Source organism: Pseudopipra pipra, chromosome 27, assembly GCF_036250125.1.
Source record: "Pseudopipra pipra isolate bDixPip1 chromosome 27, bDixPip1.hap1, whole genome shotgun sequence".
NCBI classification, from domain to species: domain Eukaryota; kingdom Metazoa; phylum Chordata; class Aves; order Passeriformes; family Pipridae; genus Pseudopipra; species Pseudopipra pipra.
The window spans coordinates 4146786-4174754 of NC_087575.1; the positions used below are offsets into that span (position 1 = coordinate 4146786).

The 27969-nt window shown below is 54.3% G+C and overlaps 1 protein-coding gene and 2 long non-coding RNA genes across 16 annotated transcripts in view; 2 read left to right on the forward strand and 1 right to left on the reverse strand.

The window, feature by feature from the left end:
* Window positions 1–5065, forward strand: part of LOC135403366 (uncharacterized) — a 23125-nt gene extending 18060 nt beyond the window's left edge. For all 3 annotated transcript variants that reach the window (XR_010425388.1, XR_010425385.1, XR_010425387.1), the window contains 2 exons: window positions 3676–4150; window positions 4873–5065. This is a non-coding gene — a long non-coding RNA (uncharacterized LOC135403366). The remainder of the gene's footprint in view (window positions 1–3675; window positions 4151–4872) is intronic.
* ATCAY (ATCAY kinesin light chain interacting caytaxin) overlaps window positions 1–8365 on the reverse strand; it is a 15382-nt gene extending 7017 nt beyond the window's left edge. For 2 of the 3 annotated variants that reach the window (XM_064637334.1, XM_064637333.1), the window contains exons 1-7: window positions 8257–8365; window positions 3269–3333; window positions 2679–2900; window positions 2205–2390; window positions 1458–1560; window positions 869–1000; window positions 263–349 (exon numbers count right to left, since the gene is read on the reverse strand). In XM_064637334.1, the coding sequence (XP_064493404.1) occupies window positions 263–349; window positions 869–1000; window positions 1458–1560; window positions 2205–2390; window positions 2679–2900; window positions 3269–3333; window positions 8257–8333 (872 nt within the window). In that variant the 5' untranslated portion in view covers window positions 8334–8365. Of the gene's footprint in view, window positions 1–262; window positions 350–868; window positions 1001–1457; window positions 1561–2204; window positions 2391–2678; window positions 2901–3268; window positions 3334–5058; window positions 5160–8256 lie in introns of those variants that run through there. The other variant, XM_064637335.1, reaches the window with a different exon arrangement.
* LOC135403364 (uncharacterized) lies at window positions 8348–27873 on the forward strand. Of its 10 annotated transcripts, none has more exons than XR_010425379.1 (11): window positions 8348–8436; window positions 10745–12474; window positions 13817–13984; window positions 15521–16696; window positions 17458–17548; window positions 18265–18430; window positions 21090–21227; window positions 21929–22056; window positions 24033–24148; window positions 26266–26461; window positions 27052–27873. It is a non-coding gene; the product is annotated as an uncharacterized LOC135403364 (long non-coding RNA). The 10 variants fall into 10 exon arrangements; XR_010425376.1 differs by lacking the exon at window positions 8348–8436 and having other exon boundaries at window positions 10607–12474; window positions 15521–15739; window positions 16565–16696; XR_010425378.1 differs by lacking the exon at window positions 8348–8436 and having other exon boundaries at window positions 10607–12474; window positions 15697–15739; window positions 16565–16696.
* The last annotated feature ends 96 nt before the right edge of the window (window positions 27874–27969 follow it).

A 27969-nucleotide genomic window follows, 5' to 3' on the forward strand; every position in this document is an offset into this window, starting at 1 on the left:
TAGGATGGATCTCAGGGAAAGGTTCTTCCTCCCCAGAGGGTGGTTGGGCACTGCCCAGGCTCCCCAGGGTTTGGTCACAGCCCCAAGGCTGCCAGAGCTCCAGGGGGGTTTGGACAACGCTCTGAGGGACAGGGGGGGATTGTTGGGATGTCTGTGCAGGGCCAGGAGTTGAACTAATGATCCTTGTGGCAGCCTCTCAACTCAGAGTATTCCAGGATTCCATGATTCCAAACCCAGCCGAGCCTGGGAATGTTCTGCTCACCTGATGAAGGGTCTGGATATGGCCAGCACCGTCCGGATGAACCACGACGGGTGCACGATGATCAGGGCTTTGAGGTTTTTACGGAGCCTGGGGAAAAGGCAAGGCACAGGAGTCAAATCCAGAGGACATTCCCTAAACTCCCCACGCCCCTTAGGAAGCCCAGCCCAGCCCAGAGGCTGCAGGACACTGCTCTGCTCTGGGGCTGTGCCAGCCTGAGCTCTGCCAAGGGGCTCGTGAGGAAGGAGGGGGGCAGAGGGCAGGAGGAGAGCCTGGAGGAAGTCAGAAATTTGGGATAGAGGAAGGAATTACAGACTCTGGGCAGTGAGAAAGGAGGAGAGTCTGCTGGGAGTGCTGTGAGGAAGCAGAGGAAGAGATGTGAGGGTGGGCAGGCCCTGGCACAGGTTGCCCAAGAGAAGCTGTGGCTGCCCCATCCCTGGGAGTGTCCAAGGCCAGGTTGGAGCCACCTGGGCTGGTGGAAGGTGTCCCTGCCCATGGAGGGGGTGGCACTGGATGAACTTTAAGGTCCTTCCAACCCAAACTATTTTGGGATTCTGTGTGGGGAGAGGCCTGGGAAGAAGGAAGAGGCCACCCCAGCAGGGTTCCCACCTTCTGTCGATCATCTGGTAGCATTTCTTGAGCCAGCCCAGGCCCGGCATCCTCCGCCGGGGCGTCGCCCCGTTCAGGTACACGATCATGTAATCCTCAGCCACCAGCAGCTCCAGGCTGCTGATCACGTACCTGTTGGGTGAGCAAAAGGGACAAGAGACTGGAAAAAAACCCACCCTGGAGTTTTCCTCTAGTGTTTCACCCCGAAATGCCTCCAAGGCTTTTTCTTTGCAGGCCTTGGAAGAGGTTTGGATTCTCCCGGCGCCTCTGAGGGGTGCCCAGGGATGTGTCAGTGCAGTTCAGGCACTGCTGGACACCCCAGCTCTGTTCTCTCCCAGCTGCTGAACATCCCACACGTGCTCCAGCCTGGATGTGAGTCCATCACTGGCATCATTAACCCAGAATGTTTGAATGCTTTGACTTATTGGCCTCGGAGCCGGGGCCAGCGACGCTCACCCCGCTCTGCAGCTGCACACTGGGGATGTTTGGCCTGGATTCAGACTATTCCCAGCTGATGTCCCTGATGCAATGAGTGCAGGGAAACCCTGGAGATGCTTCCCCCCCCCTCCTCTCCCTCCCAGCCACTCACAGGAAGAGGTTTTCCATGATGTAGTGGTAATCAGCCAGGTTGCTGTCGGGGAGGTAACAGGCAGCAAAGACAATGATGGCATTGAGACCTTCTCCGTAGTATCCTGGCAAAGAAAACCACAGGCAACATTGTGAGGTTTTCCAGGGAAAGATGTAAGAGCTGAGGGTAAAACAGAAGGAAGTTGTGTTGTCATATTCGGGCCCGGGGTGGTTTTTGGGTCTCTGTCCAGCTCCAGGTGAGCTTTGTCCCTCTTTGGACCTCCTTCACCAGGAGGTTTCCTCCTGGTTTGGGCTGTAACGTGTATGTGGCGTTCAGGGAAGGAATTTGGGGGTGTCAGAGCTGGGTTGTTCCTTGGCTTTGCTTGGATTTTGGAAAGAGCACTGACTGTGCTCTGTCAACCTTTGCCGTCCCTCTGCAGCAGCTCAGGCACCAAGCTGGAGGAGTTCAACCCCCCCAGACCCTTCATCAGTGCCCACACCAGGCCTGAGGGTTGGGAACAGCCCCTCTCTCTGTCAATTCAAACCCCACTGCAGCGACTACATTTTTAGACCCTTTTTAGAGCAGTTTTTAGACCCTTTTTAGAGCAGTTTTTAGACCCTTTTTAGAGCAGTTTTCAGCACGATCTGGGCGCTTTTTTCTTCTTATGTGTAACTTCCCAAAACAAACAGCAAATTTTCCTATGAATGGGAACCAAACAGTCCTGGAATCCTTGACAGAGACCCCCCCCTGAGGCAGGACCTCTCTCACCTCCGTGTGTCACCACTCTCATGTAGGGTTTGATCATCTGGAGGTCGATCCTGTGCTCCTGCTCCCCGATGATGACGGTCCTCCAGAGCCGGCCGTTGGTGGCACTGCCATCCTCTGTCCCCCCGTCCCCAAACAGGTCTGCACTGTCCCCAGGCATGTTCTTGGCTGTGGCTACAGGAGTGTCATCTGGAAAAGGGACAGATCTGCCTTTAATCTAATGCAGGAAGAGGCTTTGCAGACAAGAACCCCGGGGATGGTGCTCGGCTCGCGTTCCACCCGCAGCTTTGATCTGTGCAAGTTTGTGGTGCTTAATAATCCTGCTCTGCTGCCAAAATGTTACACAAATAAGCTTAAAATCTCCTTTTCCTTGTCAACCCTCCACTGCTGATGGTGAATTGTGTCAAAAGTCACCAAAATGAGGCTAAAAAACCACCCCAACCCCTGCAAAACTCACACAGAACCAGCCCTTTTTACCTTCCCATTCCAGTTCGTTCCCGTTGCCCAGGAATTCGAGGGAATCTGTCTCATCAGGTGTTTCAATATCATCCACATTAATATCCAGGTCATCTGGAGTGTCCAGGAAGTCATCAGAGAGAATGGAGCCTTCACTCTGGTCCAGGGAAATGTTGATTTCAGGTGCAACAAGTGTCTTCCGCTTACGATGCGCCCCGTTAAAATTTAAAGTATTGGGGGGAGCTGGAGTTGAAAGGAAAACAACTGACAGGTTGTCCTGGTCCTGGATCCTTCGTGCTTCCTCATGGATATCCCAGGTTCTGGGCTGGGTGGTGGATCAGGGACTGGGAGGCACTGGGAGTGGCTGGATGGAAGTGCCCGTGTGAGATCCCTATTTCTTGTGAGATCCCTATTTCTTGTGGGATCCCTATTTCTTGTGAGATCCCTATTTCCTCCCCCAGGAGATTCAATTAGGGGATTCAAATCTCTGCTTGCTTTCTTTTCCCCCACCCCCCAGGAATTTTTGTGGCTAATCCAAGGGAAGTGGCTCTCTCCCTGACTGCCAGCTGCCATTCCCCTTTGGACCGTGGAGGAGGCAGGGTGGTACTTACAGGATGTGTTCTCATCTTCTGTGGGGCTTCCCAGTGACTCCATCCCTGTCTCTTCTGGGAGAGGTCTGCAGGACATGGAGGGAAAACACAGGAGAGAGCAGGTGATGTTTAGGAAAAAGTCCCTCCATGGCAGACAGAGGAGAGAACGGGGACAGCAGGGAAGGACACACAACCCCTCGTGTGCTCTGCCCCTTCCCTTTTCCCAGTAAACTCAATCCCTGAGGGATTCCCTCAGGGAATTTGCCCTCCTGGAGCGCTGTGCAATCCCTAGTAACTTCCAAACTATCCCTGCATTTACATCCTCATCCAGTCAAGATGGAAAATCCAGCCAGGGACACGGGAACAAATCCTGGCAGAGCCTGGAAACATCCTCATTCTCCATATTATCCCCATTTTTTTCTCTGTAGGAATTCAGAGGATCCCAGCCCAGCAAAATGTTCTCCAAAGGCCTTCCATAACCTGGGAAGCAGCTGCTCCTTGGAGGTGGCTTTGCTGGAGGGCAGCTGATGTTCAAGGCAAGGACCAAATCCTGGGTGTGACCCCAAATTGTCATCCCCACCCTCACCTCCGACCCCATTTGGTGCCTCCCAACCCCTGGCTGAGCTTTGGAAGCGGGTTCATTCCATGCCAAGACCCAGACACCAGCATTCCAACCCTTATTTTGGAGCCAGAGGCTGACCCAGCACTCCCTTTCCTGGGCAGAGGTTGGGATGTGCAGCCTCTCCTGCACCCTCCTGGTCCAAAGCACTGTCCCTCCAGCCCTGGGCCAAAGCCATCCATGGATTTATAGGTCAATTTTCCTGGACAGATGCTAAAGTCAAACCACAGCACGTGGCTGTGACCCTTTGGAAGCTGCTGGAATTGCTCCTGACCCATCCTGGGGTGAGTGAAGCTGGAATTTGGCCCCAGTGCCACAGTGCTGGTGGCTGAGCCTCAGGCTGCCCACCCTGAGCTGGGCACTTCCCAGATGCTTTTCCCTTTAATTTGAGCTGGGATTCATGGCTGTCCCTGGCATTAGCTGGGTTTGACACTCCTGGACCAAACCCCACCAACCTCTGTGACAAATTCGTGTTGTCAAATCTCATTTCTGGGAGCTCCCCCTCCCCGGGGGGGGGAAGGGCTCGTGCCTCCAGCTGTAAAATCCTGGTGCTGGGACAGCCCTGGGATATAGCAGGGGGAGAATCCAGGAGTTTTAAGGATGAGGATGGGCCTGTGAGAAGCTGGGCCTGCAGCTGCTGCTCCAGCGACACAGAGAGGGAGGTGACAGGGACAGGACCCAGCCCAGCTCTGCCCTGCAAAGGCTCCTCTTCCCGCTGCCATGACACCAGAGCCACCCGCCAAATTAAACCCTATAAATATGTAGATTAAGGGATAATCCTCCGCTCCCCGGTTATTGTACATTTATGAGAGCTGAGGACCTGAGCCCGGGCACGTGCTCCTTGTGCAGCACCCGGAGCCACGATATTCCTGAGCAGCCAGGAAGATATTCCTGAGCAGCCAGGAAGATATTCCTGAGCAGCCAGGAAGATATTCCTGAGCAGCCAGGAAGACCCCTCGGCCCCCTCCAGCTCCTCCTCCCCCCTTCTGCTTTTGTTCCCCCCCAGGCCTGGCTGGTTGTTTATCCATCGGGAGCACAATTTGGTGACACGGCAGCCGAAAGGGAAGGGGAGGGAAGGGGGGGCAGCTGCTGCCGAGTACGTGCTGCAGCCCGGCAGCTGCTCCCTCATCCCGGGATTCGTGGCAGGACAGCGATTCCAAAGCCAGAGGGGAAGAAAAAAACCCTTCCTTACCTTCCCAAAGGCTGCTCCGATCGCTCCCTCCCGTGTCAATCCTCCTTCCCCAAAAGCGCTCAGCCCCAGATCCCAAGATTCCAGGGGAGCAGCACTTTTCCTAAGGGTTGGGTGCCACCATTTTGCTCCCTGCCGGTCCCTGCTTCCCTCTCCCGGCCCCTTCTCCAGGGGCCCGGTGGAGCGGGCACGCCGGGATCGGCGGGATGAGGAATGCAGTGGGATCGGCGGGATGAGGGATGCAGTGGGATCGGCGGGATGAGGGATGCAGTGGGATCGGTGGGATGAGGGATGCAGTGGGATCGGCGGGATGCAGTGGGATCGGCGGGATGAGAGATGCAGTGGGATCGGTGGGATGAGGGATGCAGTGGGATCGGTGGGATGAGGGATGCAGTGGGATCGGCGGGATGCAGGATGCAGTGGGATCGGCGGGATGAGGGATGCAGTGGGATCGGTGGGATGAGGGATGCAGTGGGATCGGCGGGATGAGGGATGCAGTGGGATCGGTGGGATGTGGGATGCAGTGGGATCGGCGGGATGAGGGATGCAGTGGGATCGAGATGAGGGATGCAGTGGGATCGGTGGGATGCAGTGGGATCGGCGGGATGAGGGATGCAGTGGGATCGGCGGGATGCGGGATGCAGGGAGCGGGATCAGCGGGATGCGGGATGCAGGGAGCGGGCACGCCAGGATCGGCGGGATGAGGGATGCAGGAAGCGGGATCGGCGGGATGCGGGATGCAGTGAGCATGCTCCCGATCCCAGCCTACGGCATCAGCCCCGCGCTCCAGCCGAGACACAACGTCTGGAATAAACCCTCCCGGAGCAGCAGGAGGGAGGATCCTTCTTCCCCTCCCCACTCCCTCAGGGCCGTGACATCCCACCTGCCGCGCAGGAGCTGCTCCTGCTGCGGCTCAGCTTTTCAGGGAGGGAGGGATGGGAATGTCTCTGCTGAATCCCAGATCCTTGTCTAGGATGTGGTTTTTCCTTTTTTTTCCCCCCCTTTTTTTTTTTTTTCCCGTGGCAAGATTGGCTAATCCCAGCCAGGCAAAAATAGCTCTGCAGCAAATCAGCTGCTGGAGAGCTGCTGTCCCACATGCAGCAGCTCCTGCCCTATTATTTCGCCGCTTCCAGGGGGGGAAGCGGCTGGAAAATGGTAATTTGTTTATTTTCGTGCCGACTGGAACCCAGCTGGCCTTCCCTCCTTTGCCAAGGGGCTGTTCAGGCTCTGCCTCACTTGCATCATTCCCGATTTAATCCCTCTGCAGCAGCCTGGGGAGCGTGTCCCCAGCGCCCCGGCCTTGTCCCTGTTCCCTGCCCTGCTGCCCAGATCCCTTTGCCTCTTCCCAGGTTTCATTCCCGAGGCAGGAGCGATGACACCCCTGGGTGGTGCTGAGGGCTCTGCAGGAGAAATGCCTCTGGAAGGCTTGGCTGGCTGTGGGAAGTTTGTTGCTGGCATGGGAAGTGTGGGACAGAGCTCGGAGGTGACGGTCGGGTTGGTGCTGGGCTGGCCAGGAGCTACACCAGCTTTATCCCAGATTCCCTAGGAAGCTTTGGATCAATGTTTTCCTTCCTGTGCCTCACTTTCTATACTTCTCTGAGCAACCTGGGCTAGTGGAAAATGTCCCTGGCCCATGGCAGGGGGTGGAATGAGATGAGCTTTAAGGTCCCTTCCAACCCAAACCACTCCACGATTCCTATCTAAACCTCCATTTCCTTTCTATACCTCTCTCTCTCTCCTTTCTACTCCATTAAAACCCTGTTGGCACAGCACTCCAGGGAAGCCTGAGGCTGGCAAAGATCCACCAGCCCAAAACTCTGCTCTCAGAGAGAAATCAAACCCCTCCTGGAAACCCAAGGGCTTGGCTGAGCCCACCCTGGGGGCCAGCGGAAGGACAAGCCGTGTCCTGTGGGCTGGGAGACAGAGGGGCTTAGAAGAAGGATGCAGCTGGAGCTGGGATGAACAGAGCCAGGCTCATCCAAGTGCTGGGATGAACAGAGCCAGGCTCATCCAAGTGCTGGGATGAACAGAGCCAAGCTCATCCAAGTGCTGGGATGAACAGAGCCAGGCTCATCCCAGTGCTGGGAAGAACAGGAGCCCCTTTCTTGGCGGGCAGGGGCCGTACGTGCCCACGGCACACACGGCACAGTGTCTGGGAATACTGGGGCTCTGTGGGGTTTGGATGCAGCTGGAGCAGGGTGGGACAGCCCTGGAAGCCCCTCGGGGCTGCAGGAAAGGGTTGGGAAGGGCTCTGGGTGCCCAGAGGGATTTAGAGCTGGATCCCAGAATAGCCGGGGTTGGAAAGGACCTCTGGAGATCACCCAGTCCAACTGCCCTCCCCAGGCAGGGTCACCGAGGCAGGTGACATTCCAGGTGGGTTTGGAATGTCTCCAGAGAGGGAGATTCCACTCCCTCCCTGTGCAGACTCCGCTCCCCCTAGGTTTGGGGGACAAGGCTGGGAATGGGGGCTGTGCTCCCTCAGGGGGTTCGGAGCACTCCGAGCTCACAGGGATGTTTTTTGGCACCTCTGCAGTGGCTGTGAGGGTGGAAGGTGCCACTTTGGCACCTCCTGTCACCCACACATCACTTCTCACAAGGTTGGCACCCATTTGGATTCACTGCATCCCAATGACTCTGCTTTCCCTGGCAAATTCCTGGCAAAGCAGCATTGCTCTGTCTGGGGAGACACTGCCTGAGTCAGAGGCTGGGAAGGAGTCCATCCATCCATCCATCCCTCTCTCCATCCATCCATCCATCCATCCCTCTATCCCTCCATCCATCCATCCATCCATCCCTCCATCCCTCCATCCATCCATCCATCCCTCCATCCATCCATCCATCCCTATATCCATCCATCCATCCCTCCATCCATCCATCCCTCTATCCATCCCCACATCCATTCATCCATCCATCCCTCCCTCCCTCTTTGCATCCCTACATCCATGTTAACCTCCCTGTACTCCACACCCCCTCCTTGCCATACACACAGAGGCTTCCCAAAAGCATCCCAAAAATTTTCCAAGCACTCAGAGCAGCTCCCAAAACTCCTTTCTCCAGCCAAATCCCCCCCTGGAGTTCACATTCCCGTTGCCCCTGGATTCCAGGGAATGACCCACACTCTCCTCCCCATGCCCTGGGAGTTTCTCACGGGAAGAAATAAAACTCTCCCTGTTTTTTTGGGGTTTCTTGCAGGGAACAAACCTGGGGAAATCCTCGTCCTGCCATTCTTCCTTCACATCCACGTTCTCCATCCGCAGCGTGGCTTCCGTGGTTCCCATCGTGCTCAGGGAAGGGCTGGAGGCAGCAGATCCCTCAGGGAAGGGCTCAGGCTGGAATGTGAAGGCACAGGGGTTGGCACGGAGCATCCTGACCCGGGAGCAGGTAACTCTGGCACCACATTCCCTGGAGAAGCAGCGGGAGAGCTGCTTGTTTGGGGAAAAGGAGCAAAACGTGGGATTTTGTGGCTAAATCCCACGTTTTGGACCGGAAAGGGGAGGGGAGGTTGGCCCTGGGTCAAAGCAATGGATCCCAGCTCGTGTCCCTGGGGATCAGCACTGCCTGGGCTCACATCCACACCTTTTTTCCTTGTGGCTTCTCTTTCAATCTCAATCCTGATATCAACACCTCTGTGGAGGGAAATGAGATGTGGCTGAGAGGGCAGAGCAGTGTGAGCTCCTCCCAGGCTGCTCCCAGCCTGCTTTGGAAGCAAGTTCCATGTTGCTGCTCTGGATGGAAGTTACAGGCTCTGGCTCTGCAGGGAAATTCCTGCCACTGCTGCCTGCTCTGTGCTCCATCCCTGCGTGTCCCTGCTCCCAAAGACACCTGGAGGAGGAGGAGGAGGCTGCACAGGGATGCTGAGTGTCCTTCCACACCCCTGAGGGATCCCCATCACTGCCCTGCTCCCAGATAAACCAACCCAGACTCCAAAAAACTGGAGCAGCTCGACTGGAGGCAGGGTGGGGGGATGTTCCCAGTCTGGGCCTTCTCCTGCACTGGTAGGAACGAGCTGAGATCCAGGAATCCTGGTTTTCACCCACACTGACCCCCCAGGGGCACAAGGGGCCCTTAAACCACATTTGTATATTCTGTTTTTTGCCTTCACTAGAAAGTTTCTGCTCCCAGACACAAAAATTGGATGTTTGTCCCTAATTCCTTGGGCCTGCACCTGCAGCTCCCAAAAAAAGTCTGGCTCAGGACTCAGGACCAGTCCCAGCAGGACCAGCAATGGTTGGGGAGAGCAGACACACCATTCCCAGCTGGATCCTGCCCTGAGGAACAAGGTCAGGCCTGACCTTCTCTAGAACATCCTCAGGTGGAATCAGCTCCTGTGCTGGGCAGGGGCATCATCCCACCCACTGCAGGATGGTTGGGAATGTTCCTCCTGGCTCACCCTTTGAATTATTCCAGGCACTGGCTGGATAGGAACATATTTCTGCCAGGATAAGGGATGGAGGGTGATTTCCTGGGTGGATGGGGCTGCTCTGTCCATCCCCCAGTGCAGGGACATCAGCACCAAGCAGGGTTTGCCCATTGCTAGGAGGCTCTTCCCGAGAGCCAGAGCTTTTCCTGCTTCCCTTGGAGAGAAATCTCTGTGAATTTTGCTTTGAAGGAACGAGGCCTGAGTAAATCCAGCATCCCTCTGTATTCCAGGCACTGGAATCAGCAAAAAAAGAGCTGGCTGTCAGCATTGCAGGGCTCTCTCCCTGCCCGGATCTCCCAGAATCCATCCTGGATTCTGCCCCCCCCCCAGCCCACACCTGGCTCAGGGGGTGCCCACACCTCTCCCAATTTTTTATTTCCTTGAAATTCAGACCAAATAGATACTCTGGAGCTCCGGGAGAGATCCCACCTTCCCCCTCCCTCCCCGTCAGCTGCTTTCTGCCAACCCTGGAGGCATCATGGAGGGAGGAAGGGAAGGGAAGGAAAAGCAGCGAAGCCAAGCCCGGGCGGGAGGATTTTCCCGGTGTCCCACCTCTCTCCCGGCCGGTGCCCTACTCACCGCTGCCGGTGCTTAGCGAGGAACAAAGCTGATCCCGCCCGAATCCCGGCTCGGCATTCCTCCCGATGGGAGAGAGCGCTCAGGAGGCGCAGCCCCTGGATCCGGATGCAGATGGAACGTGGGGCTGCATCCAGGTCGGCTTCTCGCACGGCATCCGTGGCTTTGTGCTTCGCTCGGGAAAGAGGGATGGATTGAGGGCAGTTATTTGTATTCTTCCATGGCTGCTGCTTCCTCTGCCGCCTCCCTCCCCTCCCCTCCCTTCCCTCCCCTCCCCTCCAAGGTATTTTATTCCGATTTTCCGCCCGCAGCTGGCTAAGCCTCGGCTGCCCTAAGGCAGCTAATTCCCTGCTTTTGTGTGTGTGAGGATGGCGCTGGGGACAGGGAGGGGAGTCTGGAGGAGGGAGGTGGGGACAGGAGCCCGAAGGACCCCCCTGCCAGTGCCAGCGCTCCTCCAATGGGCTGCGAGGCACCGAATCTCTGCCCGCATCCTTCCTCCGGATGGATCCGGCTGGGGCTGCCAGGGGCTGAGCACACCCTCTCCTTGCAGCGGGAGACAGGGATGCCCGTCATCCTGGTCCTGGAGGAGGGGTGGGAGGGATTTTAATGCGGTGCATCATTCCCCGAGGAAGTAAAAGGGGATGCAGGATTTAAGGGTCCAGCTTGCAGGGCTGATTTGTCCCCAAACCTCAGGCACTGGGGCCGGGTTCTGGACAGACAGACGTGCCAGAAGGTCCTGCTCATCCCGGGAGGATGAACCCCTGCTCCCAGGATGTCCATAACTGCATCCAGACCCTGAGCCCTGCTGGTTCCTTTGCAAATCTGAAGGTGACTGAAGACACCGGGATTTTCCTCTGCTCCAGACTCGACAGGAAGGGGGAGCCAGGTGGGAATCGGGGTCTGCTCCCAGGGAACAAGGGACTGGACAAGAGGGAACGGCCTCAGGCTGCACCAGGAGAGGTTCAGGTTGGATGTCAGGGAAAGTTTTTGCACTGAAAAGGTTGTCTTCAATAATGCAGACAAGGAAAACATCCCAGGAAGACCAACTGGGAGAGCTGGGGGGGTTCACCTGGAGAAGGGAAGGATCCAGGAAGACCTGAGAGCCCCTTCCAGGGCCTAAAGGGGTTCCAAGAAAGCTGGAGAGGGACTTGGGACAAGGGATGGAGGGACAGGACAAGGGGGAATGGCTTCCCAGTGCCAGAGGGCAGGGATGGATGGGATAGATGGGATATTGGGAAGGAATTCAGGCCTTTGAGGGTGGGGAGGGGCTGGGATGGAATTCCCAGAGAAGCTGTGGCTGCCCCATCCCTGGGAGTGTCCAAGGCCAGGTTGGAGCACCCTGGGCTAGTGGGAGGTGTCCCTGCCCAAGGCAGGGGGTGGCACTGGATGGGCCTTAAGGTCCCTTCCCACCCAAACCATCCTGGGATTCTCTGTTAGAAGCTGACAGAAGATCCATGGGGACAGGAAATATTAGGAAGTCTGTAGCACCTGATGGCTCCAACGTTAATTGTCAAAGTCTTCAGGGTCACCTCTGCTGAATATTTGCCTTTTCCCTTCGTTTTTCCATGAAAAATGTTCTTTTCCCGGAGCATCCCAAGCTGCCGTGGCAGCACACGTATGGAATGTGAATGCCATCTACTGGCTGCTGTCCCGGGCCTTGGAGCAGGTGTTCCCTGTCCAAACTCCATCCATCTGATCCCGCAGGAATTTCATTGAGCACACAGTGAGTCGGCCCAGCTCTGCTCGCCAGGGACAGGATTTGCTGGGACTCCCTTTTCCTCAGGGATTCCAGGATGTGCACAGCGAGCCCTGCACCCGGCTCCCTTCCCAGCACTGCAATTCCTCTGGGAATTCCGTGCCGAGCCCAGCTCCTGCAGAGTCCTGCCCCTCTGGAGGAGGCAATATCCAGGATCGGGTCCTTCCTGGTACTGGGTGTTTTCCCAAGCAGCTTTTTCCAGTCTCTCTCCCATCTCCACTTACTCCTTCCCCTGGAATAACACATTTCCTGTTCCCTACCAGTGTGTTTTTCCCACCCTACGAGCCAAACCCTCCCGCGAGGGGGAGGATGTGACCCTTTTGGGAAGTCAGTGTGAGCATCCTGCTTTCATTTCCCTGGATTTGGAGCTCGTTTTTAGGCGGTGCCCACTGGGACATTCCGCGAGCCCTGCGGGTCGCAGCGACGCGGATCCCCCCCAAAAAATCCCTTTCCTACCTGTATAAACCCGCCACAGGAATCAGTGGCTCGTCCAGTGGTGCCGATGGCTTTGTCATTCCAGCAAATCCAGCAAATCCCGGCGGCTCCAGCCGGGAGAGCGGTGGATCCATGGGCGATGCGCGGCGCGGGCTCCAGAGGGCCCCGCGCACCAGGAGATGGACGGAGGGAGATTCCCTGCGGATTTTTCTCCACTGGGAAACCAGAAAGGGTAAGTTCACACCCCCCTCCCAGCCTTAAAGACGGGCTGAGGTGTTTCTTGGTTTTGTTTTTGTTTTTCCAAAAGCCGGGGTTACAGAATCCCGGAATAGTTTGGGATGGGAGGGATCTCAAAGCTCATCCAGTGCCAACCCTGCCGTGGGCAGGGACACCTCCTGCTATCCCAGGGTGCTCCAACCTGGTCTTGGACACTTCCAGGGCTGGGGCAGCCACAGCTTCTCTGGGAAATCCATCCCAGCCCCTCTCCACCCTCCCAGGGAGGAATTCCTTCCCAATATCCCATCTCACCCTGCCCTCAGTTTGAAGCCATTCCCCTTGTCCTGTCCCTCCATCCCTTGTCCAAAGTCCCTCTCCAGCTCTCCTGGAGCCCCTTTAGGCCCTGGAAGGGGCTCTCAGGTGTCTCTGGATCCTTCCCTTCTCCAGATGAACCCCCCAGCTCTCCCAGCCTGGTTCCAGCCCTTGGAGTAGCTCCATGTCCTCCTCTGGACTTATTCCAGCAGCTCCACATCCTTATTTTGGGATCTCAGATCTGGAGGCAGCTCTGCAGGTGGGATCTCACCTGAGCTGAGCAGAGGAGCAGAATTCCCCCCTCACCTGCTGTGGGATGAGCCCAGGACATGGATGGATTTCTGGGATGTGAGCCCTTGACCTGGCACTTGGCCTTGCTGATCCTCATGATGTTCCCATGGGCCTCCTCCTCCACCTTGTCCAGGTCCAGGGATTGATCATCTCCAAGGATGGAGACTCCACAACCACCCTGCACAATCTGCTCCAGCATTGGCCACCCTTAATGAAAAAAAAAATTAAATATAAAATTTCTCCTCTGTTTAAAGGGAATTTCTCTGTCTCAGCTCCTGCCCTTCCCTCTTATCCCCTTCCTGGGCACCACTGGGAAGAGTCTGGCTCTGATCACTGGAAGCTGAAATTAAGATGAAACATTTGTTTGTAGGGAAAATAAAAGTTATTTTGGTGCCTTTGAAATTATTTGCAACTCGAACCAAACAACAACAACAGAAAAGGAGTATTTTGGGGCTGAAAAGCTGCAAGGCTTTGTTTGAGATATGCTTGAAATTAAATTTTATTACACTGTGGTGTTCCCCCAATTGAGATCTGCCTGCCTTTAATTAGGAAAGGCAGGGGACCACAAGTGCCTTCAAAGATGAATTTGCAAACAGAGACACGTTTTATTTTGGGGAGAACAAGATGTTTTCATTGTCGCCACTTAAGAAAAAAAAACCTGGTTTGCTGAGGCAAATGGGAAAGGTTTCAGTCTGGGTTGACCTGAAGAGAAAAAAATCCTTCCTCTTCCTGATTTTTTAATTTTATTTCTAAAGCTGTTTGTGCAGTCCAGGAAGGAAGGACTCGAGGAATTCACCTCAAGGAATCCCTGAAAATGCCCAAGGCCAGGTTGGAGCAACCTGGGATGGTGGAAAGTGTCCTGCCCGTGGCACAGGGGGGACTGGCTGGGCTTTAAGGTCCCTTCCAACCCATCCTGGGATGTGGTAAGTCTTGGAAGTGTGGGATTGGGTTGGACTCATTCCTGTTGGAAAACAACAATTGTGGATCGGGATTTTTCCCTCTGCTGGGGCTCAGGGAGGGCTGGGAGGAGGGTTGGGCAGCTCAGGCTCAACAAGGGCATGGCCACGGTCACTGCTCCAGTGCCTGGGCAAGCCTCGATGTCCCTGGGGACAGAGACACTCCTGAGTCCTGGATAAACACTGGAAATGTTGGACTGGGCTTTGTGAGACAGGTTTGTGCTGGGGATGGATCCTGGGACAGGGAGACCTTGGCTGAGAGCTTGGGATAAACTCCCTGACAGGCCAAGGGCTTGTGGTTCCCTCCCAGCCACTCACAGAACACCCTGAGCTGGAAGGAACACCCCAAGAATCATCCAGTCCAACCCCAGGACACCCCAATAATCCCACCCTGTCCCTCAGGGGGTCATCCAAACCCTCCTGGAGCTTTGGCAGCCTTGGGGCTGTGCCCACTGCCCTGGGGAGCCTGGTCAGTGCCCACCACCCTCTGGGGAGGAAGAATCTTTCCTGAGATCCATCCCAACCCCCCTGGCACAGCTCCAGGCATTCCCTGACCCCACAGGGCTCTGCTCCAGGATAAAGCCCCGTGTCCAGCAGTGCCCTGTGGCAGCTCTGTGCTCCTGGAGCTGTGTGGAGGAGGAGGAGGAGGAGGAGGAGGAGGAGGAGGAAGAGGAGGAGGAGGAGGAGGAGGAGGAGGAGGAGAAGAAGAGCCACGGCCACCTCCCATGGAGGAACCACCTCCAACCTCCTGGAGGAACCATTCCCCAACCCCTGTACCAGGGGAAGAAGAAGTTTTGGGATCGAAAATTGACCCCAAAGAGAGAGACTAAGCAGCGGGTGGGGATTATTTCACCCCCCCACACTTCAGGTTTGAAGCCTTTAGATCAACCCTTGGAAAAGCAGCTGGGACAAATTATGGGCCCTGACGTGGGGCTGGTGTTTATGCCAAAAGAAAGGAGCCGTGATAAGAGGCCACCGGGGGGCCTGACCTGCTCCAGGGCTTGTTTACATCTCCTCAAGAGCAAAACTTCCCCCCCTTGGTGGGCGGCAGCAAATCCTCCCTCCCCCCATCACCTGTTTGACTTCCCTGGGTGTGAAAAACACCCTGAGAGAGACGGGCAAGGAGCTTTTGTGGGGTGTTTGTGCTGCCCTGGGGGCTCGGGGAGGGGATTGTTTGGTGTTGTTTGGTGTCCAGGTCGCTGTGGTGAAAACCATCCCGGTGCTTGGCTGCATCCACACCCTCCTGCCTGCCTGGGACCGGCTTTGCAGGAGGCAGAATTTGGAAGTTCCTGGCTGTGTTTTTCCATTTCCCTGGGGTGTGTTCAGCTCCTGGGGTCTCTGTTCCATTCCCAGCCCCTGGCTGGAGAGGGAGGCAGCAGCTGATGGTTGGGGCAGCTGCTCAGAGGGTGGGAGGGGTGGAGGATGTGATCCCACCTGAGCTCGGATCCGCCGCTGATCCACGGCCCCAGATGCCACATCCACACATTTATTGGACACTTCCAGGGTTGACACTTCCCCACTGCCCTGGACAGCCTTTGCCAGGCTGGACAACCCTGTCAGTGAAGAAATTTTCCCGATATCCAACCCAACCAAGAAATTCTCCCTAATAACCCACTACTCAAATAATCCAAACTTTCCGCTCGAAGCCACCCGGTGCAAAGTGGATCCTTTCCCTTCAGGAGATGCTTCAGCTCCTGGATTAAGGCAGAGCCTGGGCAGAAGGTGGGTTTGCTCTGGTGTTTTATTATCTAGTCATAAACATTTACTCCTGCTGCTACTCCCAAGGCAGAGCCTCAGCTCGGTGGTGACAGCAGCGTGATAAATCCTGCTTCCAGTTCATGCCCCGCTCCGGGAAGGACATTCCTTGCTTTGGGATTCCCAGGCTGTTGACAGGTCCAGGCTGAACCCCCCTGTGACCTTGACATTGATGTGTGAAGGGTTAATGAGGGCTCTGCTCTGCCTCCCTGCTCCCATCTGCTGATTAATTCCAGCCAGGTGTCCACGGGCCCAGGTCTTAAAACAACAACAGCTCGAGTGTCTGGGAACACTTAGTCAGGCTTCACTCTGCAATTCCAAGTATGGATAAATATTTGCACCTCTGTGGCTCGAAGACACCTTGGAGATACGGAGGCAGTTGCCTGAGGAGTTCTTTACAAGGGGAAAAACAGGGATTTCCTGGGGAGCAGAGGAGGTTCAGCAGCAAGGAGGACTCGTGGGCTCCTCTTGCAGCTCTTCCTGGGTGGTCCTGGGGGAGGTCAGGGGGGGTTTTGGGGGCTGCAGGGGGGGGGGTGTCATCCCACAGCACCTCTCAGGGGATCCAAAGGTGCTCCCACTGATGTTTGGCTCCATAGTTTGTGGGCCTTGGTTGGTTTGCGTGGGAAAATGAGGAGGAGAAACGCAGAACCCGGAGATTCCAGATCCAAAGCCCCCTTTTTTATGGGATACCCTGAGTGTGGCCCAGCAGCCCCAGAAAATCTGTTTAATTCTGTGAGTTCCTATTTGTAATTTAATTGTTATGTTTCCTTTTTTTCCTAAAATAAACCAAAGGTTTCCAGCTCTGACTTTCACCCCTGGGACTGAATTTCTGACTTTCAACAGCAAGGATGACAGAAAAAATGGTGTCTGCCCAGGGAAATCCAACTTCTCCATGCCTCCTTCCTACCTGGAGACTCCAAGGAGGTCAGTGACCAGCTCTTATTCATGTTTTGGCATAAAATCAGGTTGAAAAAGACCTCTAAAATCATCAAGTCCAGCTGTTAAGGTTGGAAAAGATCCCTGAGACCATCAAGCTCAACCATCCAATGGTTTTGCTGATGCTCCTTTGAGCATTTTAAACATTTTTTTAGTCTTTTTTTTTCTGGGTTTGGGTCTGAAAATGATATGGAGACTTGTGGATCTAAGTCACATCTCACTCCAGGAGGATGCTGGAGCACAACAAACCAAAACCCACCCCGGAGGTTGTGATTGACTCGATTCAGAGATATCTGGGCTGTAAAATCCTGATTGTTTGGCTAAATAAAGAGCCTCACAAGAGAGCTCTTCCCTCCAGAGTGTGATGGAGTTGCTCTGCCCCTCTGGGGAGTCTGTGGTGTATTAAAACTCCCTTAATAACTTCACAGGCATTTCCACAGTCAAGTGATCATTATAATGCTCATAAAGCACAATCCAGGGCGAAGTATTTATGAATTATTTGACTTCAAGTTGGGAGGGGGGGGAAGAATAAAAGAATTAAAAAAAAAAGAAGAAGAAGAAAAGACCTGGGCTGAATTAATGGCTCTGGGAGAACCATAAATTGAGAGGAATCATATTGCAGAGGGTTATTTTGTGTGTGCAATAAAAAGGAACGTTTATGGCTTCGCGGTGCCTAAATTTGGGGTGGATGTTTTTTTTTGAAGCAGAGAGCTTTGAAATAACTTATAACTTTTCTCCTCTCATTTCAGAGTTGCCTTGAAGAGAAACACCAGACACGTTGGATTGAGGCAGGAGGGGAAGGGGAAGGTGGGAGCACAGGGAATTCCTGGCCAGGAGCAGGTGAGGAGGGAGAGCGGGTGCCAAGGGAGGTGCTCAGACACTGGGGTTTGGCAATAACTAGAGGTGATCCCAAATCCCTGCTGTCCAGAGGTGTTCCTGGGTGCTGTTCACCCTCTGCAGGAAGTCTGGGAGGTTTGTCTTCCCTCCTTTCCCAACCTGAGGTGATGTTTTTTCCAGGGAGAGGAAGGGGAGGGAGCTGGGGATCCCTGGGGCAGGCACCCAGCAGGGTTCATTCCAGGCCTCTGGAGCAGGAAGAAGGTGGATCCTGCCCTTCAGCAAACTGGAAGAGAACATCCAGCACATCCCTGGGAGGTGTTCACAAGTGACAGGGAATCATTTCCACCTCTGAGGGGGAGGATGTGGCCCACGGGCAGCCCTCGGTGCCAGATGTCAGACCTGCTCCAGTGCATCCACTGCTGCCCCTCCCCGGAGTCCCTGGAGCTGGGAGGGACTGGAGCTGCCAGGAAAGACATCTGATTCAAGCAGCAGGAATGCAGACACCATCCCTCCTTGCTTTTTGAGGGGGTTTTGTTGCTCCTTTGCTACATACCAAGACCAGGCAGAGCGACCCGAAGCAACTCGTAAATCCTCGTCCCTGCCAGGACCCGGAGGGTTTTCCTCTCCCTGTCAAACCAAGCAATCAAATCCCCCTCCAACATGCTTTTAATTGGGTAACTGAAGGCTCTAATGTTCCCCTCTGGGACATCTGCTTGCAGGGAGATGCTGGCTCCCATTCCCAGCCTGGAATCACTCCCAGCTCTGGCTCCATGGCACCCACCTGGGAGCGATCAGGGAGCTGCTGGAAGGAGGCTCTGGATGTGCTCCCTCCATGGCACTGCTGGGTGCTGGGGGTGTCCCCCCCTCCCTGCTGAACTGTCACAGGTAAGGAGTGAGTCCTGGCTGAGTGGTTGTGAGCTGGTGCTAAAAGCCAGTGGGAATTCCCATGAAACCTCTGGGATAAATCGCCCGGGCGCGGAGGCACGTTTGGCTCCTTGCTCTGAAGTTCTGAGGTGCCTGGGCTACAAATACCCACAAAAGGTGGGTATTTCCTTCACAGGGAGTCACAGAACCTTTAAGGCTGGAAAAGACCTCCAAGATCATCAAGCCCAAACACCCCCTCTTGCCCAAATTATTTTGTGAAGCGCCGCATCCACCTATTTTTGGAACAATTCCAGGCTTGGTGACTCCACCACTTGTCCTGTCCTGGCTCTCCCAGCCCATCCAGCCCTTTCCCCTCTCTTCTCTCTGCTCCCACAGAAGCCCCTGAGCTGGGATAGAGCTGGAATCCCACCAGAACATTCCCACTGTGTGTGGAGAGAGGGGGAGTTGCTCCTGTCCTGTGCAGGGCCGGGATGGGCTCGAGGATCCTTGTGGATCCCCTCCAGCTCGGGATATTCAGTAATGATGCTGCTCCTGCTCTTGTCCTGCTCTCCAGCAATATTTCCAGGAGTCTTGCATCCCTTGGGTTCCATCCCAGCCAGGCTGATGATCATTAATTGTGTGGGATTTAGCTGTTCCTGACATCCTCAGAAATGTCTAATCCTGTTTTGGAGCTACCTACATTCCTGACCTCTCTACATCCTCCTTTCCTTGGGGATTTTCCCCTTCAGGGTTAAAAAATTCATTTTAATGCCCCAAAACCTCCCTGCTGGGGGGAAGGTGCTGCAGTGGGAGCCCAAAGGGTTTTAGGGCAGGTGAACTTTGGGGTTTTTTGGGACTTGGGGGAGTGTGAATCCTCAGTGGGTGTCTGTGAGGGAGAAGGAAGCAACCCTAACCTTAACAAAATTAATATCTGGGAGAAAAGATCTTTGTTTATTCCCATTTGAAATATTTCAGTGCTGATTTCCCCCCCTGCTGTGGGTGGTTTGTGTGCAGGACTCTTCATGGAAAGGGTTGTAAAGCCCTGGAACAGGTTGCCCAGGGCAGTGGTGGAACCCCCATCCCTGGGAATGTCCAAAAAATGTGTGGATGTGGCACTTGAGGACGTGGGTTAACGGTGACCACGGTGGTGGTGCTGGATTTGATGGTTGGACTCAAATCTTTTAAAGCTCTTTTCCAGCCTTAATGACTCTGGAATTTTAACTCCTCCTTGGGATCTGCTTCCATGAATCCTTGCACCGAGCGTGTGAAGTTGGGATAACACAAAGCCAGACCCCCATGGGGGCTCCTCCACAGCTTCATTGACGAGGGGAACCCAAAATTAACACGGGGCAAGTTGATTTTTCGTGGCTTTGCTGGCTGGAGTTCAGCTTGGAGGACTTTTTAACCTTAAACCAGACGTCTGCAGGTCTGGCTTAAATTACGGCTCCACGGGCCGTCATCGGAGCTTAAAAGGAGCAGGTAATTGTAACATTTTTGAACAATTGCCCAGATGAAATGTTTTTGAAGAAGAAACCTCTGTGAGTGTTCGTGGACACTGAGAGGAAACCAGGAATGCTTTGATTGATGAGTGGGGGCCGGGGATGCCCGGGAAGGAGCAGGTCCTTGGCCGGCCTACACAGAGCGAGGGAGGCTGGAAAGACCTGCTGATGTGCTTTGTGGTGGGAGAACTGTGATCCTGATCCCTCTCTGATCATCAAACAGGGCCCAAATTCCTTCCTGATGACACGTGAGGGAGCTGATGGACTCGGGGGGGAGAGGGATGTTGTTTTTTGGGGGAGGAATTCGGTGCCTCCTGGAGGACTCTGCAGCCCACAGAGCTCGTGATGTTTTATTCCCACTGGAGATGTGGCCACTGAACCACAGAATCGTGGAATGATTTGCGTTGGAAGGGACCTTAAAGCTCATCCAGTCCCACCCTGTGCCAGGGGCAGAAACACCTCCCACTAGACCTGGTGTCCAACCTGGCCTTGAAGGAATTTTTAAGGAGTAAAACAACTTCCTTGTCCAGGGGCAGAAACACCTTCCATTAGACTGGGTGTCCAACCTGGCCTTGAAAGAATTTTTAAGGGGTAAAACAACTTCCTTGTCCAGGGGCAAGGACACCTCCCATTAGACTGGGTGTCCAACCTGGCCTTGAAAGAATTTTTAAGGGGTAAAACAACTTCCCTGTCCATGGGCTTGTGGCACATTTTGCAAAATCACTGCATCTCCCAACCTGGAAGAAAAAACCCAAACCAGCCCCAAACCACAGCCCTGTGAACAGCAGAGTGTGAAGACAGGGTTGTTTGTGACTGCTCCCTCTTTGACATTTTCCAGGGAGGGGGAAAATAGTGGGAAAGGAGAGACACCATGAGCTGTGTTCTGCTCAGTTACCCAAATCTTTACACCCCAGTAAGACATGACCCTTGAGGGTCTGGTGTCCTTGGGAGCCTCTCCCAGGTTTGGTGCAGAGGCACTGCTGACTACAGGGAGTTCTTGACAGAGTCAGGATCATAAAATCCTGGAATGGTTTGGGTTGGAAGGGATCTTAAAGCTCATCTTGTGCCACAACCCTGCCATGGGTCTGCTAGACCGGGCTCTCCTTGCTAGACCAGGCTCTCCTTGCTAGACCAGGCTCTCCTTGCTGCTCTAATTTCTGCCTTAATCCCTTTCCAAACAGCCAGGCTGGAATCAGAAGGGTTTGGGGTTGTGCCAGCCTGTGCAAGGAGCTGCCCTGAATCAACTCCCTGGGCAGACGGACTCGCGTGGGGCTCATAAAACCCCGAGCACCTTCTTGGCAGAGTCACAGTAAATAAGAGTGAGTATTAAAAAAAAAAAAATTAAAAAAAATTGTCCTGGTCTCCTGGGAAAGGGGGAGCTCCTGGCCCAGCTCATTCCCTGCAGTGCTGCAGCACTGGAAAAGGGAATTAGGGCTGAACTGGGGGGGGAATCCTCAGTGTTTGGACTGATAAAGTAAAGGGGAAATGGCTCTGTGAGGAGGATGGGACAGAGGGTGTTTTGGGCACTGGGAGATGCCCTGGATGTGTCACTGTGTCCCTGCCATGAGGGTGCTCCAAGCCCTGTCCAACCTGGCCTTGGACATCTCCATGGATGAAGCATCCACAGCTTTTCTGGGCAACCTGTGCCAGGGCCTCCCCACCCTCCCAGGGAAGAATTCCTTCCCATATCCCATTTAACCCGGCTCTCTGGCAGTGGGAAGCCATTCCCCCTCGTCCTGGCACTCCAGGTCGGTGTCAAACTGGGCTGGTGGCACAGATCTCTGTGATCCAGCCTGGCAGGATGCTCATGGAGCAGGGAGGCTCCTGCCAAAGCTGCCTTTGCCTGGCAAACGTTTGACGCCTCTCCGAGGGGGTGCTGGTGCATCCAGGATGTTTCCATAACTCAGGCACCAAAAATAAGAGAAGGCAAAAATAATCCCCAATAAAAACTCGCCTCCTAAAAGCAATAAATAACCCTGAGCAGATGCTGGCTGCTCTTAACCCAGTTTTCTACCAGCAGGCCTGGGAGGGAAAACACCAACTCCATCTTGCTGGGAAATGGGGCTTCAGCTTCATCCAGTTTTTGGCCTCCCAAATCCAGCAGAGCTCTCCAGGAGCAGGACATCCATGGACAGCACCACAGCACAGGTGAGCTCCCTGCCCAAGGGCACCTCTCCAGCCTCAGGGTTCTTCTGGCAGGGGAAGTTTTGCTCTGGAATAACCACTTTTGACTCCCTCTTCCCCGTGGCTGCCACAGCGGTGCCTTTTGAGCTCTGTGAAGTGGGTTCATGGGGAAAAGCCTCCTGCAGCTCATTTTAAGCAGGGAATCACAGCATGGTTTGGGCTGGAAGGGACCTTAAACTCATCTCTTCCCACTCCTTGCCACGGGCAGGGACACCTTCCACCATCCCAGGTTGCTCCAACCTGGCCTGGGACACTTCCAGGGCTGGGACTTCTCTGAACAACCTGTGCCAGGGCCTCCCCACCCTCACACCAAGAGGATTTTAGGGCTTTGCATCCCACTTGGGTTGGGATTCATGGGATGTTACAGCCCTTGGGGTGTCCCAGATCCAGCTGGACCCTCCGTACCCGAGGAGGAGAAACCTGTGGGAAGCTGGTTGAGCAGAGTGGGCTGTGCTCTCCTTGCTCCCACCGGGAGACACCGGGGTGGGCTCCAACTCCCCCAGAATTTAGTGGCCCCTTTTGGGTCTCCATCTGGAGCTGATGGAAGGGGATCCCTGTTCACAGTAAAAGTGTTTCTGGAGGGGTGCCCTCACCAGAGTAAATTGTTGGCAGCCACGGGCTGATCCTCTCTTCATAAACAAAGGGAAGGAGATAAAAGCAGCAGCAGCAGCTCGAGCTGCCTCCACCTCCCCCCCGGAGCATCCCGGAACACCCACCCCACATCTGGAGCTCATCGGGGGCAGGACGGGGATGGGAACCAGCTGAGCCTTCCTCCAGAGTGTGGTCCTCGGGAGGGAGCCCAGGCAGGGCCCAGTTTGGGCTGGAAGCCTGGCTCAGAGCCGGGGTGGCCCGGGGAATCCCGGGGTGGGAGCGTTGGCTCTGCAGGGCCAGCAGTTGGACTTGTTGATCCTCGTGGGTCCCTCCCAGCTCAGGATGTTCCATGGGGGGGAAAAGTGAGGTGGTTTAAAGGTGAACCAGCAGGGGAAATGAACCCAACTCAAAGGAGATTATAAATCAGAATAACAATTTCATAAAATAATACAATAAGTACGATTATACAGACAAACAGTTGGTTTTAACCCACAAAACCCAAATGTATAACCCAGCACCCTGGGGCATGAACAGAGTGGTGTTCTTTGGGCCCCCTGAGGCCAAAGTAAAAGGAGAGGGAAAAAACCTGTTGGTGAGAGTGCTGGTGCAGTCTGGTTGAGAGTGGTGGTCTCAGTCTGGTCAAGAGTGGTGGTCTCAGTCTGGTTGAGAGTAGTGATCTGCAGTCTTCCTCTGGATCCCACCAGTGGTTAAAAAAGTCCCCAGACTCCAAGATTATCTATCCTCAGGTTCAGGCAGGAATGCCCAGTGCCTCCCTCAGGGGGGGAGTTCCACACTGGGTATGAGCACAGGAGCACCCTCCTATCTCCCAGGCCTCTGAACACCCAGTTTATGGCCTGAGGAGTCAGGGCTGCTCTGGGCAGAGGGTGTAAATGGTCTGTTCAGGCACCTTGAGCTTCAGGAGTTTGTTATCAGCAAGGCCAGTTTGAACCCATTTTTTTGCAGCCAAATTGCAGATGGATTTCTCAGTGCAGAAAGATTTTAGAGAGCAAGGGAGGAAAAAAAAAAAAACCCTGTGTGGCCACACTGGAAATGTTTGTATTTTCCATTTGCAAGAGGAACATTTCCCAGTTTGGGGGTTGGAAGCCAGTTCTGCTGAGAAACTCGAGGACAGCGTGGAACAATTAAAAAAATAAACAGGAAAACAGCCCAATTTGCTGCAGTGAATTAATTTATTTCGGGATGAAGTGTCTTGAAATAAATGAAGCGGAGCCCCCTGGTTGGCTCCAGATGAGATCTCAGGAAGCTGCTTGTCTGCTCCATTTTCCCCTTCTAGACCCTTCCCTTGGCTTTTCTTGGGGGGAAAAAAAAGATAGATGTTGTGTTTACAGGGGGTCACTGCCCAAATCTGCTTTCTCCTGGCAAGCTGAGTGTGCAGCTGGACACCTGGAATCTCCAGGGAGCAGCTCATTCAAAGGATGCTTTGGGAAGGTGAGGCCAGTGTCTGGTAAGTCCCAGCCTTTCTCTTCTCTGTTTTGGGTCATGATTTCACCCCTGGGGGGGCTGGGACGTGTCTTTGCAGCCCCTGAGACCTCAGGGGGTCCCTGCCAGGGGCTCAAACTTGAGCCCTGAGGGAGCTCAGGGAGCTGGTGGGATGTGCTGGGGAGGGGATGGAAAGCTGCTGCTGGAGGTCGCCTCTGCCTCACCCACTCCTCACCCCCATCAGCCCTTATTGGGGTGCCTGGACCCCACATTTGAGCCTCAACTCACCAAACCACATGGAAACAACTGTAATTTTGTCTCCTGCCCCCATCCTAAACGTTTTTCAGCCCTTGGCCATTGTTTGAGGGTTATTTTTTGGGGGTGGAGGCCGACAGCAGACAACTGACAAATTCCCCTTAATCCACCTGAGCTGATAAATCTCTTGGTAAATCCCTCCCCGGCGCTGCTCCCCTCCAACAAACCTCCTTGGCACCATCCATCAGTGTCTCCAGCCCCTGGGTGCCTCCTGGGCCCTGTCTGGGCAGGGAAAGCCTCTCATTTATAAAACTTGGGGACCTCCCACAGCTTCCCCGTGACCCCAGCCAGGGGGTCAGTGCACTGAGTAAACTGGTTGAGGGGGCAGGTCCTCCTATTTACGTGGAAAGCCATTAGCAGGGAATCTCTTATCTCCTCCCTGGTGGAGGTGGAGGTTTGGGGTGATGGAAGGGCCTTTGGGCAGCTGTTGGAGCTGCCCCTGGAATGCCCCAACACGCTCTGCTTTGCCCTCCACGCTCCTGGCTGGGTTTTACAGCAGGTTCTCAAAGTCATGGCATGAGAGCAAAGGGTGCCCCTGGTTCTGTGAGGCCGAGAAAAGCACATTCCCAGAGCCAGGAGTGTGGTTGCTCCCTCTTTTCCCCTCCTCTATCCAAGCCCAGCACGGGAAAATGTTCCTGTTGGCCACATCCCAGTTTGGGATCATTCTTGTGCACCAGGAATGATCCCTTTTAAGCCCAGGCCCTCCCTCACCTCACCCCCCAGGGATGTCTCCACATTCCCAAGGAGCTTTTGTTCAGTTTAAGGACCCGGATCTGCTGGGATTGTTTGTGCCAAGATGGATTTTGGAGGTGTTGCTCTTTTTTTGCAGCCTCTGCAACCCAGCCCTGACACCATCACATGGCGATTACTAAATCCTGAGAAATGTGGGATCTTGGCTCTTGACCTGGGAAAAGAGTTGATGATTTCAAGGAATGGGCAGGACAGGGACAGCTGGGGGGAGCAGAGCACTGTGTGTTGGGCTGGGAGCAGGGAAGGGAGCACAAGTTTTCTTAGGAAACACAGTTCTTTGTTGAATTTCCAGATATATTTGGGCATGTTGGAAACACACACCATTGCTGATTCCCAAAAAACAACCGGGAAGAACTCTGGATCACTTCAGTGCTATGAGTGAACACGGGTGGTTCAGCTCTGGGTGCAGCATGAGTAGCTGTTGGGGTGTTTTTCCGTGTTCTCCAGAAGGAAATACCACTTTCTTAGGAATACAAACAGCTCCCAACCTTCCTGCACCACTCCCTGCCTCTCTCCTGGGGGCTGGAATGTCTAGGAGCAGCAGTGGGGCTGCTGGTTTAGGCTCCCCAAGGAGCCAGACCCGTGCCAAGGGGTGGTGTTGCCCTCCATGAGGGCCTGAAATCCTGGAAAAGGCACAGGATCTGTGGGATAATACAGAGCAAAACCATGGGGGCAGTCTGGGGAGAGACAGTGGGGATGAGGTCTGGCCCACTCCAGGGGTCTGAGGGGATGCAGGTTTTGGGGGATTTCTGATGCTCAGGGCTCCCATCCCAGTCTCCCTGTTGACATCCAAGGGCTCTGGATTGATAAATTGGTTTTTAATGGCTGCATCTTTCTGCCCTGCTGTTGCTGGGCTGTGCCACGAGCCTGGGGGACCAGGAACCCACTGCTGGATGCCAACCAGGGCACGTGGTTACACGAGGAGGCCCAACCAACACTCTCAGCATCCTGGGACCTGTTGTTTGTTGGGGGTTTGGGCCCCTCCCATCTCCCTGATCCCATTCCCTGGTGTTGGAAACCCACACCTGAAACTCAGCAGGGTGAGAGCTGCTTTTAACATTTCTTTTATGCCTGCAGGGAAAAAGGCACCATCATCATGTTTGTACCTCCCCAACCTCCCCACTGAAGTGTTTAGGATTCCCACTGGATCCACTTTGGATGATCATCTCCCAAAACATCTCTGCTCTTGGAAAGCCTCAACAGAATGTTCTGCAAGAGCTGAGCAGGGAGCAGTTGGAGACCACAGCTGTGAGTGTCCGGGCAGAGCTCCCTGGTGAGTCTTCACAAAGGAATTCTGCTTTCCTCCCACTGCTGTCCCTCTTTGCAGCCTCCCCGGAGCCACTGGAGCAGGGAAGTGCTGTGCTATTCCCTGGTAGACTCTGCAGAAGCTTTTTAAAGGAGTTGGAGGGGCACACAGAGATCTTTTTTTTCAGTTAATTTTAATACAAATGTTAAGCTCCTTGATTCCAGCAGAGATCCACTGTGAGCCATATTCCCTATCCCCTTGGAGCCTGCCTTTTTTTGGGGGATAGGGTGACTGATTAGGTAAATGCTGGAGCCCTGGGCTATGGATTTGATTCCTGTGCTCCCTGTGCAGTGGGTAACAGAGCCAGGACACAGGTCTGAACATCCCCCTCTCCTCTGACACACACCTTGGCCCGTGGCAGACGTGCAGCCCTTCAAACACCACCTAGAACTGCTCCAAGGATGGCCCAGGGGGGAGACTATTCCCAGCAAAAAGCCTGGATGTGGCTGCAGTTGAGGGAGAAGTGCCAGGGATGGGAGCCAAGCTGGGTCATTTGGCTCCAGGGACACCAAGAGCCTGTTGGTTTAGTGACATCCATGAATCCTCTGTGTTTGCAGATCCATCGTGGTGCACCGACGGTGCTCTGAAGGTGAATGGTCTCACCTGCCCAACTGCCACAGAATCCCAGGATCACTGAGGCTGGAAAAGATCTCCATGACCATGGAGTGCCCCCTGTGCCCCGTCCCCACCTTGTCCCCCAGCCCAGAGCACTGAGAGCTGCATCCAGACATTCCTTGGACATCTCCAGGGGTGGGGACTCCAAACCTCCCTGGGCAGCCCCTTCCAATGCCTGAGCACCCTTTTCCATGAGGAAATTCCCTCTGATATCCAACCTGAACCTCTCCTGGCACATCCTGGGGCTGTGTCCTCTTGTCCTTTCACCTGCAGCGTTGGCAGAGGGAGCTCAGCCCTCACCCTTCCCACCCTCACCCGGGTGAGACCTCGGCACCCGAAGCTCCGCCGGGTCAGGAGCAGCAGGAACCAGGAAGCTCCTCCAAAACAAAGCATTATTTGTCTTCAGATTTCGTGATTATTCACTCATCATAAAACAATAACTCTTCCTTGTCATCCAGGTTCAGTCCTGCCAAGTCCATTCTGTCCTGTCCTCGCTCCAATCTCCCACCACCTTCAGGACAGAATAATCCCTCCCCACGTGTCACGTCTGCCACTTGGAACAGTTCTCAGCCCACAGCTCTGTGGCCCTTTTCCACGGCTTCCCCAGGCTCATTTGTTTCATTTGCATTAATTAACCCTGCCCAGCTCAAGCTCCTCAAGGCCCTGGTGTTCAGGGGCACGAAACTCTGGAATTTTCAATCCTGGCCCGAAGCCACTTTGGTGCTCCATGAATAAATAAATAAATAAATAAATAAATAAATAAATAAATAAATAAATAAAATTAATTAAATAACAAATAAATAAACAAATAAAATTAATTAAATAAATAAAATAAATAAAAATTAAATAATTTTTTGTAT